The sequence below is a fragment of the Notolepis coatsorum genome (genome assembly GCF_963971535.1).
Source record: "Notolepis coatsorum genome assembly, chromosome: 17".
In the NCBI taxonomy this organism is placed as follows: Eukaryota; Metazoa; Chordata; class Actinopteri; order Aulopiformes; family Paralepididae; genus Notolepis; species Notolepis coatsorum.
In genome coordinates, this window is record NC_140181.1 from 9,798,152 (window position 1) to 9,815,586 (window position 17,435).

The window sequence follows — 17,435 nt, forward strand, 5'->3', positions numbered from 1 at the left end:
CTAAAGTGTTCATTTGAAACGCTGCTTTTACACATGGATGCACTCGACAAGAAAATAAATCAAAACATTTTAATTAGAAAGTTTGAAAAACCGGCAGTTGGTACATGACCTCTATTAGCTAAGGAACAGACTGCAACAGAGATGTTTTGACATACAAGGTATGAACATAATCTACTAAGCAAGGAGACTGCATTTTCACAAAGATTACAAAAAGATGAACATTTCACTTAACGTAAAATAAATAAATAATAGAAATACATATTCATTGAATAGTGTAGCCATTTCTCTTTTTCTATGATATTATTGCTGGTATATATTACCTTTTTAAAACGCAGTATGATTTTAAACACATATATTCTGACAACCCTTCGCTGTCGCAAAAGAGAAATAATCTCAATGATCCATAAAATTGTTTATACATTAAAATTGTGATGCATGAGTTTTTTTTTAGCGAGAAAAAAATCACAGACGTTGACATTCATCTTTTTTTTTTTTTTTAGGGAGCTCGATAAAGGAACCGCCGTTTCTCGGTATGCGATGTGAACTGATGTCGAGAACAGAATTGAAGTATCGGTACAGTATGTCGGCTAGTGAGCGGTCAGCCACTCGAACCCTCGTGGTGCAGGAAATGGGACTGGATGAGGCAAAGATTCAGCTGAAGAAATCCTTTCACATCAGGGATGACATTATTTCTGTGTGTTGTTAACCAGCTAGTTCGCCCATGCTTTTGTTTTTCTCAGTCCCGTATAATATGAATCTTAAAGATGTGTCCACGTGCTCCGCTTTCATTCTGTGAGGAGTGGTGTGAAGGTGAGACACCTAAATTACTTGGGTGGCTTTTGGTTTTTCGTGTTTTTCTTTTATTTAGTAATCCTGAGGAGAAGTCTCGTCAATCGATCCTTCCAGTTTGCAACAGAGTCAGAAGAAGAGCGAGAAGACTTAAGGAGCTCGTCGGAATCTTCTTGTCGACGGGAGCGTCGTTCTTTTCCGTGTTTTCCTCAAAGAGCTGGCGAGGCAGCAGCAGCAGCAGCGTCACAGTTCAGACTTCATAAGCACCAACTGTTGGGTCTCTAGATTAAGACGAGCCTCTCCCGTCAGTGCCGTCTCACCCCTGGCTGCCGCAGGACGACAGGCTGTCGTAGAGGGAGTCGCTGAGCGACTCGGGGGTCTCTAGGACCTGGGGGCGGCTGGGGGAGAGGGCTTCCTCCGGCCGCTCCCTCAGCAGCTCCAGCCCCGCCTCGCGGCTCATCTCTGGGACGCTGGGCGTGCGAGACTTCCCCCTGCGGCTCAGGCCCGGCTGGACGGGGACGGGCAGGCTGGCCGGGTCCACAGCCACGCGGCTGGAAGATGGACCACCGGGCTTCACACCCTGAGAGGAGAGGGGATCTGGTTTAGTATTTCATTTTGAACGTCAATATGGATGGATAGAGATTACGATTCAAATGTATTGTCGTCATACTGCACAAATACAATACAACAAAAATAATTGCGGGCCAACAAAAAGAAAGCATCCAACCAGAGTGCAAATGTAACCGTAAAGTGCAATAGTAATATACAATGTACAGGTGATCAAACTGGGTACAAAATATATAAATGAGTACTACCGAGTGTAGCGCTAATCAAGTCAAGTCAAGAGATTTATTTGTCACGGCATACAATGAAATGCAGGAGGTCTTGCCCGCAACGATGTGCAAATAACATAATAGAATCAACATTGTGCAATAAGCAAGTAACATTGTGCAATAAACAAGTAACATGTTAGGGCATATCGGTATATGTACATAAGTTATTTAGAGAGCATGGAGGACATACTGGGTCCTTTGGTAGTGTCTAATTTATACAATCTCCGGTTATACTATTTATAAAATAAAAAAAAATCAGATTTATGTACACAGTTGTAGTATTAATATGTACAGTGATACATGTATATAAAGACACTGGTAGTAAGTCATACTGGCCAGCAGTGTAACTAGTAAGAGTAGGATATGTACAGATAATATAGATGTGGTACTTACAGAAATGTAAAAAGGATTGTATGCACACAGAGATGTGGATGAATATATATATATATACGGTATACAGCATTATTGTACATGTTATGTAGAAGCGTGTTACAGGAATAATTCCCATTCTGAATCTTTAATATTCACGCGGTTAATATTTCATGTCTAAAAAGGAGAATGCTGTGTTTTTACATTATGTAAGATGTCAGTGCAGATTTAAAAATGGAGACCTACTTTTAAATGCCTTTTTTTTACTGACGGGCTGCAAAGTATTCCTAGTGTGGTGCTGCTGTCCCAGAGAGTCCCTTTTCACATCGCTTCCTCACCACATTGTTCCACAAAATGTGGTCGAAATGCAGCCAAGTCGGCCAAATAAAGCTCTGCTCAGTTACGCTTTATTGAAAAATGGTCATTTAGATACATTTGAACATCAAATTATATTCGACCTCTTTAGTATTCTTGTTTTTGCTAAACGTGTGATTGGGTTTAAAATGGAAGGAGGTTCAGAGACCTGACTCAGTTCATTGGATCAGAGAGATTGATTGATTGATTGAAAACTTTATTAACAGATTGCAGAATGGGTACAGTACAGCTCAATACATACAATTGTTAAGGGGATGCAGACCAGAGAAAGACTTTCGTCTTGTTTACATCAGGGTCCCCCATTTTCAATTCATCATGACACACACGACATACAGATAGACAGTACTGCTACATCTATACATTTATGACGTACCAGATTTGCAAATACAGTACTGTTTGTGATACAAAAAGAGTCTAGAAAAGAGAGTATATACATTTGACGTAGAAACTGTACATTGGAGGAGGTTGGGTAGGTGGGGTGGGGGACTGTACATTGGAGGTGGGGGGGTTGGGTGGGTGGGGGACACTGTACAACTACAAGCAAAACTGTACATTGGAATATTGACGAAACCATACTTGGTCATTTACTGTACATTGGAGGGGGTTGGGTTAGGACATTTACAGGGGCCAGTTTCGAATTGCAGTCTCCCGTAGGTGTTCTTTGAGAGTGGTTTTGAAGGTGGGTAGTGATTCACATTCCTTTACAGCTGTGGGTAGGGCGTTCCACATTGATGTGGCATAATTGCGAAACGTGTTTAGTCCCTTGTTTGAGCCGAATCTGGGTTTAACATGATTTGTGGAGCTCCCTCTGGTGTTGTGATCGTGGTATTCACTGACCGTGTCTCTTATGTCTCTTAACAGTCTGGCACTAGAAATACTGACATGTATAGTAGAGGATGAAGAGGTTTATGGTATGTGGACACCTTTCATGGACTCGCTGAGGGGCCTGGCTGTGTAGATGTCTGATGGGACAGGAGGTGGCCGGGGGGGAGGACTTGTGGGACGGGATGAGTGGGACAAAAGGAATGTGATGACTTGAATTGAAGTTGAATTGGGGAGTAGCCAAGGATTTCTTTAAAACATTTGTTTGTTTTCTTTTAGTTTGGATGTCTGTTTTCTTGATTTTGGTGTTTTGTGGATGTATGTGTGTTCTGTTTGGGGGAAATTATAGAAACTATTGTAAAAAGTGTGTAGCCTCAATGTTGCATCCTCAATAAAAGGTTGCAGTCTTAATAAAAACCTATATTCACAACAGAATAAATGTTCCACCTATCTTACCCCTCTGAAACCTATATTCACAACAGAATAAATATTCCACCTATCTTACCCCTCTGAAACCTATATTCACAACAGAGTAAATATTCCACCTATCTTACCCCTCTGAAACCTATATTCACAACAGAATAAATGTTCCACCTATCTTACCCCTCTGAAACCTATATTCACAACAGAATAAATATTCCACCTATCTTACCCCTCTGAAACCTATATTCACAACAGAATAAATATTCCACCTATCTTACCCCTCTGAAACCTATATTCACAACAGAGTAAATATTCCACCTATCTTACCCCTCTGAAACCTATATTCACAACAGAATAAATATTCCACCTATCTTACCCCTCTGAAACCTATATTCACAAGAGTAAATATTCCACCTATCTTACCCCTCTGAAACCTATATTCACAACAGAATAAATGTTCCACCTATCTTACCCCTCTGAAACCTATATTCACAACAGAATAAATGTTCCACCTATCTTACCCCTCTGAAACCTATATTCACAACAGAATAAATGTTCCACCTATCTTACCCCTCTGAAAGGGGACCCGTAGGACACCACCGCCTCCTCCTCCTCCTCCTCCACGGCCAGGTACACCTCCGCGGGGCCCGCCGGCGTCTTCAGGTTGGGGAAGGTCCACGTCTTGGAGCGCGGGGAGAACATGTTCGCCGCGTGGCCGTCTTTCTCTGCGGATGTGAAAAATCGGAGAATAATAATACATTTGATTTGTATAGCACCATAAATCATGAATGAATGAAAACTTTATTTAACAGATTGCAGAATGGGTACAATGCAGTACGGCTCGATACACACAATTGTTAAGGGGATGCAGACCAGAGAAAGACTTTCGTCTTGTTTACATCAGGGTCCCCCATTTTCAATTCATAGTCATAGTCGATTCATACAAGAATTGCAGCTCAAAGTGCTTCACAGTAGCAAAAGAAAAGTGAGCACAAAATTGGCAGATCAAGAGCAATGCATAAAGTTCAGACATAACATAAGTATAAAACGAGCATCAAAATAGAACATTAAATCACAGTGCTTCACATTAGGAGCCAACATCCGATAGGCCTCTTTGTTTATGGTTTGATCAATTTCAAAATAGACACTAATAGCAAAATAGTGCTGTGCAATAAAACAGTAAAATAGAATAGACAGTAAAAGAATGCAATAGTATTTTTTATAGTATATTTTAAAACCTGTAATAAAAGTAACAGAGTAAAATAGAATAGAATATTGCATTGTGAAATAATGCAGTAAAATAAAATAGCCCTCGTTTACAATACAATAATCAGTGTCGATGTAGGCGGCACAATGCATAAGAGATAGTAAGTAATAATAATTTTTTTTGCATAGAACTGACAGATTAATTTAACAGGAAGTGCATAGAAATAGGCAGACACATGCATTTGACGTAGAAATAGGCAGAATAAAAATAGTGCAGCCAAAATACGGATAATTTGTGTCTCAACATTTGAAGAGTTGGGATGAGATTCAGACAATTCCCGTGGGTTTTACGTAACGCGCCCTCTTGTATCATAATCTAACGTGAATGCTTCCAGAAACCTAGCTTGGTGGAGCGGTTATGTCACTGGGGTTATCTAGTGGGAACCTTCCACCATGAATGTTTCAGGGAATCGTGCTCGCGCCACAGAAAGGTCAGCGGTTAAAAGGGGCACTTTGCGGATTTTCAACCTTAATCTCATCATTCTGTTGCGAGATGTGATAATTGAGAAATTCCTCCGAGAGCGGACCACTAGGCAAACTGCAGTCACTATTCCCTCAACCGTTTCTTCAACCTTCCTGGAGTTGAGACGAATACAGTTGAGGTTCACTAGAGCTCTCGAGACACGGAACACGTTGGTGAGTTACATGTCTGATTATCACATGTCTTCCTCACAACAGAACACGTTGGTGAGTTACATGTCTGATTATCACATGTCTTCTTCACAACAACAGAACAGTAGGATTAAGGTTGAAAATCGGCGTAGTGCTACTTTGATTCAAGCATCCAGGGAACACCTTCTACAGTACTCCGGTGCAGTTTGGTGTACCACAAGGATGTGTCCTGGGCCCGCTGTTATTCTCTATCTATATGTTACCTCTCTGTGAAATTATTCTCAAGTTTGGCATTCGTTTTCACTGCTATGTGTGGACGACACCCAATTGTACCCGTTAAGCCAAATGATCACTCCCAACTACTACATTTAGAAGCATGTTTATCTGCAATTAAAAGTTGGATGTGCAGGAAATGTCCTGCCCCTAAATGCTGATAAAACTGAGATCATCGTTGGCCCTCCTAGACTGAGGTGTATGTTTAAGGACGCCTCCCTGAAATCTGGGAAGTGAGTATCTCAGACAAAGAGCCATATAAGTCTGTTTGGCGTTTTCAGAGGAACGTTTTCAAACTTTATTATCTAAAGATGGTAAGTTAGAGTGTTGTGTTCACTCATAGTTAAAGACAGTAGAGGTCGAGTACTTTATTATCTAAAAATGGTAAGTTAACGTGTTGTGTTAAGTCATAGTTAAAGACAGTAGAGGTTGAATACTGTATTATCTAAAGATGTTAAGTTAGAGTGTTGTGTTCATTCATAGTTAAAGACAGTAGAGGTTGAGTACTTTATTATCTAGAGATGGTAAGTTAGAGTGTTGTGTTCATTCATAGTTAAAGTCTTTAAGACAGTAGAAGCTGATTACTTTCTGTTGATATATGTATCACATTCACACTCCCAAGTGATGTGGATTGATGTATGTCTCATTTGATTCGACGATATGACCAGAATTGCCTTCTTTCATCTTCGTAATATTTCAAGTATTCAATCTATATTAGCTCATTATACTGTATGTCTGACACTGAAACCCTAGTAGGCTACATGCTTTTGTCTCGTCCAGACTTGATTACTGTAACATCATCAAATTCATCAAATTCTTGCACTAAAAGTCCTCAAACTCATACAACATGCAGCTGCCAGAATCCTGACCAAAACCAGAAAATGTGACCATATATAACGCCCATTCTGTCCTCCAATCCAGGCTAGATCTGACTTTAAAGTGCTGCTGCTCACATACAAATGGACTTGCAACGCTCTATTTATCAGACCTCATCACACAATATTCACCGGCACGTGTCCTCCGATCACAGAATGCCGGGTACCGGCGGTCTGTCCCTGGGGGGTTAAGTAGTAATCAGCAGATAACAGAGCATTCTCCTATATCTGTGCAACAAACTCCCTGCCGGAGTCGAGGAGGCCAGCTCTGTCGATGTCTTTAAATCCAAGATTAAAAGGCCCATCTCTTCTCTCTCTTTCTCACTACTGGTATGGGATGACCCCTCGGTAGGGTTGGGCATCGTTTGGATTTGAACGATTCCGGTTCCGATTCCGATTCTCCATATCGATTCCTGTTCTAAACGATTCTCGATTCCGATTCTTTGAGGTGCAGGTCAAAACAGGTCACAGCTTATTTCGAAGGAGATTTTTTTTATTTCAAAAAGAAAATCATACTATTCACATTTTCAGTTGACTTGATAGTTTAATTTGGTTGCTGTACTGTAACTAGGGTATTAATTAACAAAGTAAAAAAAAAAAAAAAAAATCGAAATTTAGAATCGAAATTCAAATATGTTCCTACCGGTAACCGGTTTTCGGTGCCCAACCCTACCCCTCGGTGAGTTTAGTTTATGTATTGTTAGTGTAGGGAAGAGCTAATGGGAACATAGTTAAGGTTGATTGTCTTCTGCACCTGAAGCTTAGGGGGGACCGTGCTTTCGCTGTGGCAGCCCCAAAGCTCTGGAATGAGCTGCCACTGCACGTCAGGCAGGCCCACACTCTGCAGGTGTTCAAATCACGCCTCAAGACACATCTATTTGCTCTGGTTTTCGGTGTTTTAAACCGTTTTTGAGAGACCTGCCTTTTTAATGTGACATATTGTACTTGTTTTTATTGTGTGCTTTTATTAAACTTTTATGTTTTTATGTTTTAATAATAATAATGGATTGGATTTATATAGCGCTCTTCATGACACCCAGAGCGCTTCACAGAGTCCATTATTCGTTCATACACAGTCATACCGGTGGTGGTAAGCTACAATTGCAGCCAGAGCTGCTCTGACGCAGACTCACGGAAGCGTGGCGAATAATCATCGCCTACGGCCCCTCCGACCACCACCAACATACATTCACATGCATACGAGGCAAGTAGGTTAAGTGTCTTGCCCAAGGACACAACGGCTATGGGATGGACATGGGCTTGAGCGGGATTCGAACCACCAACCCTTCGATCATTGGACGCCCCGCTCTACCCCGGAGCCATAGCCGCCCTCTTATGTTGTTGTGGACTTGTACAGCACTTTGGTCAACTTTGTTGTGTTTAAATGTGCTTTATAAATAAAGTGGATTGGGTTGGATTGTCTCTTCTGTGAGTGGGTGTTTCTGTTAGTAGATGTGTTTCTGTTAGATGTGTTTCTGTTAGTAGATGTGTTTCTGTTAGATGTGTTTCTGTTAGTAGATGTGTTTCTGTTAGTAGATGTGTTTCTGTTAGATGTGGTTCTGTTAGATGTGTTTCTGTTAGATGTGTTTCTGTTAGATGTGTTTCTGTTAGATGTGTTTCTGTTAGTAGATGTGTTTCTGTTAGTAGATGTGTTTCTGTTAGATGTGTTTCTGTTAGTAGATGTGTTTCTGTTAGTAGATGTGTTTCTGTTAGTAGATGTGTTTCTGTTAGTAGATGTGTTTCTGTTAGATGTGTTTCTGTTAGATGTGTTTCTGTTAGATGTGTTTCTGTTAGATGTGTTTCTGTTAGTAGATGTGTTTCTGTTTTCTGTTAGTAGATGTGTTTCTGTTAGATGTGTTTCTGTTAGATGTGTTTCTGTTAGATGTGTTTCTGTTAGATGTGTTTCTGTTAGTAGATGTGTTTCTGTTTTCTGTTAGTAGATGTGTTTCTGTTAGATGTGTTTCTGTTAGTAGATGTGTTTCTGTTAGATGTGTTTCTGTTAGATGTGTTTCTGTTAGTAGATGTGTTTCTGTTAGATGTGTTTCTGTTAGATGTGTTTCTGTTAGTAGATGTGTTTCTGTTAGTAGATGTGTTTCTGTTAGTAGATGTGTTTCTGTTAGTAGATGTGTTTCTGTTAGTAGATGTTAGTGAATGTGCTTGTCGTCTTGTGGTGATGATCATCCTGGGTGGTAACTCATTGCTCTATGATCATCCTGGGTGGTAACTCATTGCTCTATGACCATCCTGGGTGGTAACTCATTGCTCTATGATCATCCTGGGTGGTAACTCATTGCTCTGTGATCATCCTGGGTGGTAACTCATTGCTCTGTGATCATCCTGGGTGGTAACTCATTGCTCTGTGATCATCCTGGGTGGTAACTCATTGCTCTATGATCATCCTGGGTGGTAACTCATTGCTCTATGATCACCCTGGGTGGTAACTCATTGCCCTATGATCATCCTGGGTGGTAACTCATTGCTCTATGATCACCCTGGGTGGTAACTCATTGCTCTATGATCACCCTGGGTGGTAACTCATTGCTCTATGATCATCCTGGGTGGTAACTCATTGCTCTATGATCATCCTGGGTGGTAACTCATTGCTCTATGATCATCCTGGGTGGTAACTCATTGCTCTGTGATCATCCTGGGTGGTAACTCATTGCTCTATGACCATCCTGGGTGGTAACTCATTGCTCTATGATCACCCTGGGTGGTAACTCATTGCTCTATGATCATCCTGGGTGGTAACTCATTGCTCTATGATCATCCTGGGTGGTAACTCATTGCTCTGTGATCATCCTGGGTGGTAACTCATTGCTCTATGATCATCCTGGGTGGTAACTCATTGCTCTATGATCATCCTGGGTGGTAACTCATTGCTCTGTGATCATCCTGGGTGGTAACTCATTGCTCTGTGATCATCCTGGGTGGTAACTCATTGCTCTATGATCACCCTGGGTGGTAACTCATTGCTCTATGACCATCCTGGGTGGTAACTCATTGCTCTATGATCATCCTGGGTGGTAACTCATTGCTCTATGATCACCCTGGGTGGTAACTCATTGCTCTGTGATCACCCTGGGTGGTAACTCATTGCTCTATGATCATCCTGGGTGGTAACTCATTGCTCTGTGATCATCCTGGGTGGTAACTCATTGCTCTGTGATCATCCTGGGTGGTAACTCATTGCTCTATGATCATCCTGGGTGGTAACTCATTGCTCTATGATCACCCTGGGTGGTAACTCATTGCTCTATGATCATCCTGGGTGGTAACTCATTGCTTTATGATCATCCTGGGTGGTAACTTATTGCTCTATGATCACCCTGGGTGGTAACTCATTGCTCTATGATCACCCTGGGTGGTAACTTATTGCTCTATGATCACCCTGGGTGGTAAGTGGTAACTCATTGCTCTATGATCATCCTGGGTGGTAACTCATTGCTCTATGATCATCCTGGGTGGTAACTCATTGCTCTATGATCACCCTGGGTGGTAACTCATTGCTCTATGATCATCCTGGGTGGTAACTCATTGCTCTATGATCATCCTGGGTGGTAACTCATTGCTCTGTGATCATCCTGGGTGGTAACTCATTGCTCTATGATCATCCTGGGTGGTAACTTATTGCTCTATGATCATCCTGGGTGGTAACTCATTGCTCTATGATCATCCTGGGTGGTAACTCATTGCTCTATGATCATCCTGGGTGGTAACTTATTGCTCTATGATCACCCTGGGTGGTAACTTATTGCTCTATGATCACCCTGGGTGGTAACCCATTGCTCTATGATCATCCTGGGTGGTAACTCATTGCTCTATGATCATCCTGGGTGGTAACTCATTGCTCTATGATCACCTGTTTGTATTTATTTTTTTAACTATTATTACTACTATTATATTTATTTTAGAAATCAAATCAAATGTATTTGTATAGCCCGAGATCACGCGTACAAGTCAAGAAGAAACATCACAAAAACCACCATAAAATCCAAATATGCGACACTCCCAGACTTTCCCCAATGAAGATGAGGAAAGACTCACTAAAAACCTAGCGATAGACAAAAAAAAAGCACCACAGGCGGCGTGGAGGAGAGAGACCTCAGACGGGCTGTTCAAAGGGAATCCCCCCCAACTGGATGTCGGTGATAATAGAGTGTTGCAATGGATGATGAATTAATGGATGATAAATAAACAACAACAACAAAAAAGAAAGCATGGGAAAACAGAGGGCGATGTAGAGTGGATCCATCATGCCTGTGTGGTAGTCAGTCTGGTCATCCTAGTTGAATTGCCCATCCAAGGTTTTGATTTTATCTTTATTTATCTCGAACAACTATAAACACACAAACTTAAAATGACGAAAAATAACAAAAACTAAATTAAAATAAAAAAACGAAATAAAATACAAATACAAATACAAATAAAATAAATCTTCCTAGACATGGAAGCAATTGTCAACATAGCTCAAGAAGACAAATGGTTTTGTTCGAGAAGGGACAGAAAGAAGCAAAGCTTATCTGGTCCTGCCCCTTCCTTACAATATCATATTAATATGTAATAAGTTATCTATCAATATCAAAAATAAATAAATAATTACAAAAATACTAGTTCACGTTATTTTCAAGCTCCTCCAACTTATACTTATATCCAAGAATTCCTGTTTATATCTGCATTTAAACATTTAAATAGTACTTGTTTTTATTGCTACATCAAGGACATTCCAAATGGATACTACAATACTTTTTGGTCAGACCTGGAGGGTTGGCCCAATACAAGTCAATGTTGGTTACTGACTGACTGACTGACTGACTGACTGACTGACTGACTGACTGACTGACTGCCTGACTGCCTGACTGCCTGACTGACTGACTGACTGACTGACTGACTGACTGACTGACTGACTGACTGACTGACTGACTGACTGACTGACTGACTGACTGACTGACTGACTGACTGACTGACTGACTGACTGACTGACTGACTGACTGACTGACTGACTGACTGACTGACTGACTGACTGACTGACTGACTGACTGACTGACTGACTGACTGACTGACTGACTGACTGACTGACTGACTGACTGACTGACTGACTGACTGACTGACTGACTGACTGACTGACTGACTGACTGACTGACTGACTGACTGACTGACTGACTGACTGACTGACTGACTGACTGACTGACTGACTGACTGACTGACTGACTGACTGACTGACTGACTGACTGACTGACTGACTGACTGACTGACTGACTGACTGACTGACTGACTGACTGACTGACTGACTGACTGACTGACTGACTGACTGACTGACTGACTGACTGACTGACTGACTGACTGACTGACTGACTGACTGACTGACTGACTGACTGACTGACTGACTGACTGACTGACTGACTGACTGACTGACTGACTGACTGACTGACTGACTGACTGACTGACTGACTGACTGACTGACTGACTGACTGACTGACTGACTGACTGACTGACTGACTGACTGACTGACTGACTGACTGACTGACTGACTGACTGACTGACTGACTGACTGACTGACTGACTGACTGACTGACTGACTGACTGACTGACTGACTGACTGACTGACTGACTGACTGACTGACTGACTGACTGACTGACTGACTGACTGACTGACTGACTGACTGACTGACTGACTGACTGACTGACTGACTGACTGACTGACTGACTGACTGACTGACTGACTGACTGACTGACTGACTGACTGACTGACTGACTGACTGACTGACTGACTGACTGACTGACTGACTGACTGACTGACTGACTGACTGACTGACTGACTGACTGACTGACTGACTGACTGACTGACTGACTGACTGACTGACTGACTGACTGACTGACTGACTGACTGACTGACTGACTGACTGACTGACTGACTGACTGACTGACTGACTGACTGACTGACTGACTGACTGACTGACTGACTGACTGACTGACTGACTGACTGACTGACTGACTGACTGACTGACTGACTGACTGACTGACTGACTGACTGACTGACTGACTGACTGACTGACTGACTGACTGACTGACTGACTGACTGACTGACTGACTGACTGACTGACTGACTGACTGACTGACTGACTGACTGACTGACTGACTGACTGACTGACTGACTGACTGACTGACTGACTGACTGACTGACTGACTGACTGACTGACTGACTGACTGACTGACTGACTGACTGACTGACTGACTGACTGACTGACTGACTGACTGACTGGCTGGCTGGCTGACTGGCTGGCTGACTGGCTGGCTGACTGGCTGGCTGACTGGCTGGCTGACTGGCTGGCTGACTGGCTGGCTGACTGGCTGGCTGACTGGCTGGCTGACTGGCTGGCTGACTGGCTGGCTGACTGGCTGGCTGACTGGCTGGCTGACTGGCTGGCTGACTGGCTGGCTGACTGGCTGGCTGACTGGCTGGCTGACTGGCTGGCTGGCTGGCTGGCTGGCTGGCTGGCTGACTGGCTGGCTGACTGGCTGACAGACTGACTCCCCGTAGACCTTTCATGCGTGACGTATGTCCGGCTGTTCCCGTCTAGGAGAATGAATGGACTATTAATAGGTCGCTGCCAGCTTCTTGGTCTGCGGTCCGTGCAGCTGTGGTCCGTGAACAAAGCCTTCTAATATACATGTCTCTCCCTGATAAGGAAGGGGACTTAGAAATTTCACGTGGCAGTTAAAATCGTCGGCCAAAACGAGCTCAGCATCGCAGATCAGGTCACGGGGACGTCACTACTAGCGTTCTCTGCAACATGCAGTCATTTAGGGGTTAGTTAGCTATTTGACTTTAAAAAAAAATTGGAATATTAACAAAGCATCAAATCCTTTCGTGAAACGCAATTTTCTCATTAACCCCAAATGCAGAATCAATGATACAATTACTGGTAAACAGGAAAAGAAAAACCCCTGTTAATTTTTTACCATAGGCAGAGATAAAAAAAAAAAAAAAAAAAAAAGGAACTTGATGTCATAACAACGAAAACGCATGAGAGGTCTGCTGTTGGAACGCAGGTCTCACTCTGGCACGTATCCAGGTCTGACTTTAACCAGGCTTGACTAGTCTTGCTTCCCTATGAAGGTGTTTCCTTCTGCCTGAGGTTTAGGTTAAGGTGTTTCCTCCTGTCGGAGGTTCCTATTAAGTTATTTGTTTATCTCCTTTGGGCGTTAAGCCAGAGAGGGTTAAGCTCATTGACTCATGTAATGTGATTTTGGGATGTACATCAGACTTGGCCTCGAGGCTCAGCGGTGGGAGGTCCGACTAGAGGGGAGCAGCGATGACCTTGAATCTTAGGTGGTGGTCACTGGTTAAGACCGCCTCAGAACATGCATTCACAGGGACCCTGTGGAGATCACGGTATCTTCTTCCCACGGACAGTGAGGGAAGTTATGATTTAAGGGGGAAACGTAACTTAAAATATCCTACTGTGTATATATAGATTTCTTCAAAACTAAAAATAATGTTTGTCTTGTTATTTTTTTTACCTGATTTTCCTCTCTTAGTAGTAGTAGGTATTAAGTAGTAAGGTAGTAAGAGGGTTGTTTTTTATGATATTGTAAGAAAGGGGCAGGACTAGCTAGATAATCTTCCTTCTGCCTCTTCTCCAACTCATTCTTGTTGGTTTTTCTATGGATGAAGACGGACTCATTTGTTTATGTTTACATTTTGCATTTGCTGTGATATGTATGTTTATTGTGTTCCAGTTAAATAAAGATCAATCAATCAATCAATCAATCAATCAATCAATCAATCCATGCTTTATTTCTATTCATAATTTCTGCCGTAGCTGCTCTGACACACAATACTTCTCTTTAATACGTTCAAATGTTTTAAACCGTGTTTGTTCCTTTTAGGCCTATATTCTAAAAGGCCAAATAGCCATGGAAAAGCAAAGTGAAAGAGATTGTGATACACATTGTGAATCATTAAAATGTGTAGAAATATGGTTTAGTCAGCGATGTATGATATTTTGGCTGTATTGCCCAGGAACCGAACTCTACGGATGACACGCCCAGCTGAAACATTCTTAGATTGTTGGTGAACATTGGTTTTCTTTCTTAGTTGTTTTGTCAGACTCTTAGGAATGTTGACATATTTTGCCATTACAAACATATTTTGCCATTACAGCTGAAAACCGACCTCAAAATAAGAGGGATTTATCATTTCTGATCGCTGACAGCCAAAAACCGAATAGCTTTCCTCAATTACAAGGGGATGATTGTCCTGACATTTGAACCAGACTGATGAGCTAACAGAAATACTACGTTGTTGTTTAGTTTAGGTAGACAAAAAATCTATCCGACACTTGATCCTGGTGTTATTTTGCAGTGTTTATAGCCAGGATATACCGTGACGCCCACGTTACCACAAGATGCAAATGTGTGAGTCCTGGTAACCTATCCTTGTGGCGACGGTACTGTTGTTTATCACCAACAGACAGGCTTAACACAACAAGAGGAGAGAGGAGAGGAGATGAGGAGAGAGGGAGGAGAGGAGAGAGGAGAGAGAAAGGAGATGAGGAGAGAGGAGGGGAGAGGAGATGAGGAGAGAGAGGAGAGGAGAGAGGAGGGGAGAGGAGAGAGAAAGGAGATGAGGAGAGAGAAAAGAGGAGAGAGGAGAGGAGAGAGGAGATGAGGAGAGAGGAGGGGAGAGGAGATGAGGAGAGAGAGAGGAGAGAGGAGATGAGGAGAGAGGAGGGGAGAGGAGATGAGGAGAGAGAGGAGAGGAGAGAGGAGAGGAGAGAGGAGGGGAGAGGAGAGAGAAAGGAGATGAGGAGAGAGAGAAGAGGAGAGAGGAGAGGAGAGAGGAGATGAGGAGAGAGGAGGGGAGAGGAGATGAGGAGAGAGAGAGGAGAGAGGAGATGAGGAGAGAGGAGGGGAGAGGAGATGAGGAGAGAGAGAGGAGAGGAGAGAGGAGAGAGAAAGGAGATGAGGAGAGAGAGAGTAGGAGAGAGAGAGGAGAGGAGAGAGGAGAGGGGAGAGGAGGGGAGAGGAGATGAGGAGCGAGAGGAGAGGAGAGAGAAAGGAGATGAGGAGAAAGGAGCGGAGGAGAGGAGAGGATAGAGGAGAGGAGAGAGGAGATGATATTGTGGTGCCATGGGTGTCACGGTATGTCTTGGTCAGTCCTTGTAGAAACACTACTCCTTGTGGCGACAGTATTGTTGTTTATCCCCATAGACAGGCTTAACACGACTTAGCAAAACATACAACTGGCTTGAGTTGAGTCATATTTAATCTGCAGTGTCTAGTTTGACAGTACAGGCTCGTACATCACATCGCTAGATGGTGCGACTCCCTCGTTACAGACACAGAAAACAGCCTGTTGAGACCAGGACTGAAACAGAGGGGTATAGAGGCTGCTAGGATGAGACCAGGACTGAAACAGAGGGGTATAGAGGCTGCTAGAATGAGACCAGGACTGAAACAGAGGGGTATAGAGGCTGCTAGAATGAGAACAGGACTGAAACAGAGAGGTATAGAGGCTGCTAGGATGAGAACAGGACTGAAACAGAGAGGTATAGAGGCTGCTAGGATGAGAACAGGACTGAAACAGAGAGGTATAGAGGCTGCTAGGATGAGACCAGGACTGAAACAGAGAGGTATAGAGGCTGCTAGAATGAGAACAGGACTGAAACAGAGAGGTATAGAGGCTGCTAGGATGAGAACAGGGCTGAAACAGAGAGGTATAGAGGCTTCTAGAATGAGACCAGGACTGAAACAGAGGTATAGAGGCTGCTAGAATGAGAACAGGACTGAAACAGAGGGGTATAGAGGCTGCTAGGATGAGAACAGGGCTGAAACAGAGAGGTATAGAGGCTGCTAGAATGAGAACAGGACTGAAACAGAGGGGTATAGAGGCTGCTAGAATGAGAACAGCACTGAAACAGAGAGGTATAGAGGCTGCTAGAATGAGAACAGGACTGAAACAGAGAGGTATAGAGGCTGCTAGAATGAGAACAGGACTGAAACAGAGAGGTATAGAGGCTGCTAGAATGAGAACAGCACTGAAACAGAGGGGTATAGAGGCTGCTAGGATGAGAACAGGACTGAAACAGAGAGGTATAGAGGCTGCTAGAATGAGAACAGGACTGAAACAGAGAGGTATAGAGGCTGCTAGAATGAGAACAGCACTGAAACAGAGGGGTATAGAGGCTGCTAGGATGAGAACAGGACTGAAACAGAGAGGTATAGAGGCTGCTAGGATGAGAACAGGACTGAAACAGAGAGGTATAGAGGCTGCTAGAATGAGACCAGGGCCCTCATTCACCAACGTGACTTACGCACAGATATGTGCTTAAGCTGTGCGTACGACCATTTCTAAGCAAAGAGTGGGATTCATCAATTTCAACTTGAACTTGACTTCGTGCTTATGTGTACGCACAGCTCTGAGCATGCTTAGATGACGCCCAGTGGTAGAATATCGTTACTACGGCACAAGCGCTCCTCAGTACATGCATTCGTTTCAACGCGGAAATAAAGACACTGGCGCGTGTTCTGTATGACCCCCGTAATTCATTATAGTTCATTGTGAAATAGCGATATTAGTGTAATTATTGTCAAACCCTAAATAGCATGTGGAATAGGTCTTTCTCTCCGAATGAATGCAGGTTTATATATATAGCGCTATCGGGTGCACTGACTGCGCTCGCAGGAACTGTTTTCAGAGATAGCATCAGATAGGGATGAATGAATGAATGAGGGGCAGTCTAATTGCAGAGAGAACATAATATTAACTAGAGTCCACTACCCGAGACACCTC

General features: G+C 43.0%; 1 protein-coding gene across 1 annotated transcript in view; it reads right to left on the reverse strand.

Annotated features, from left to right (window-relative positions):
- Positions 1 to 41: 41 nt before the first annotated feature.
- Positions 42 to 17,435, reverse strand: part of LOC311243461 (nck-associated protein 5-like) — a 100,140-nt gene continuing 82,746 nt past the window's right edge. The window contains exons 11-12 of the mRNA XM_084332694.1: positions 4,182 to 4,336; positions 42 to 1,369 (exon numbers count right to left, since the gene is read on the reverse strand). Of these exons, the coding sequence (XP_084188820.1) occupies positions 1,106 to 1,369; positions 4,182 to 4,336 (419 nt within the window). The 3' untranslated portion in view covers positions 42 to 1,105. The remainder of the gene's footprint in view (positions 1,370 to 4,181; positions 4,337 to 17,435) is intronic.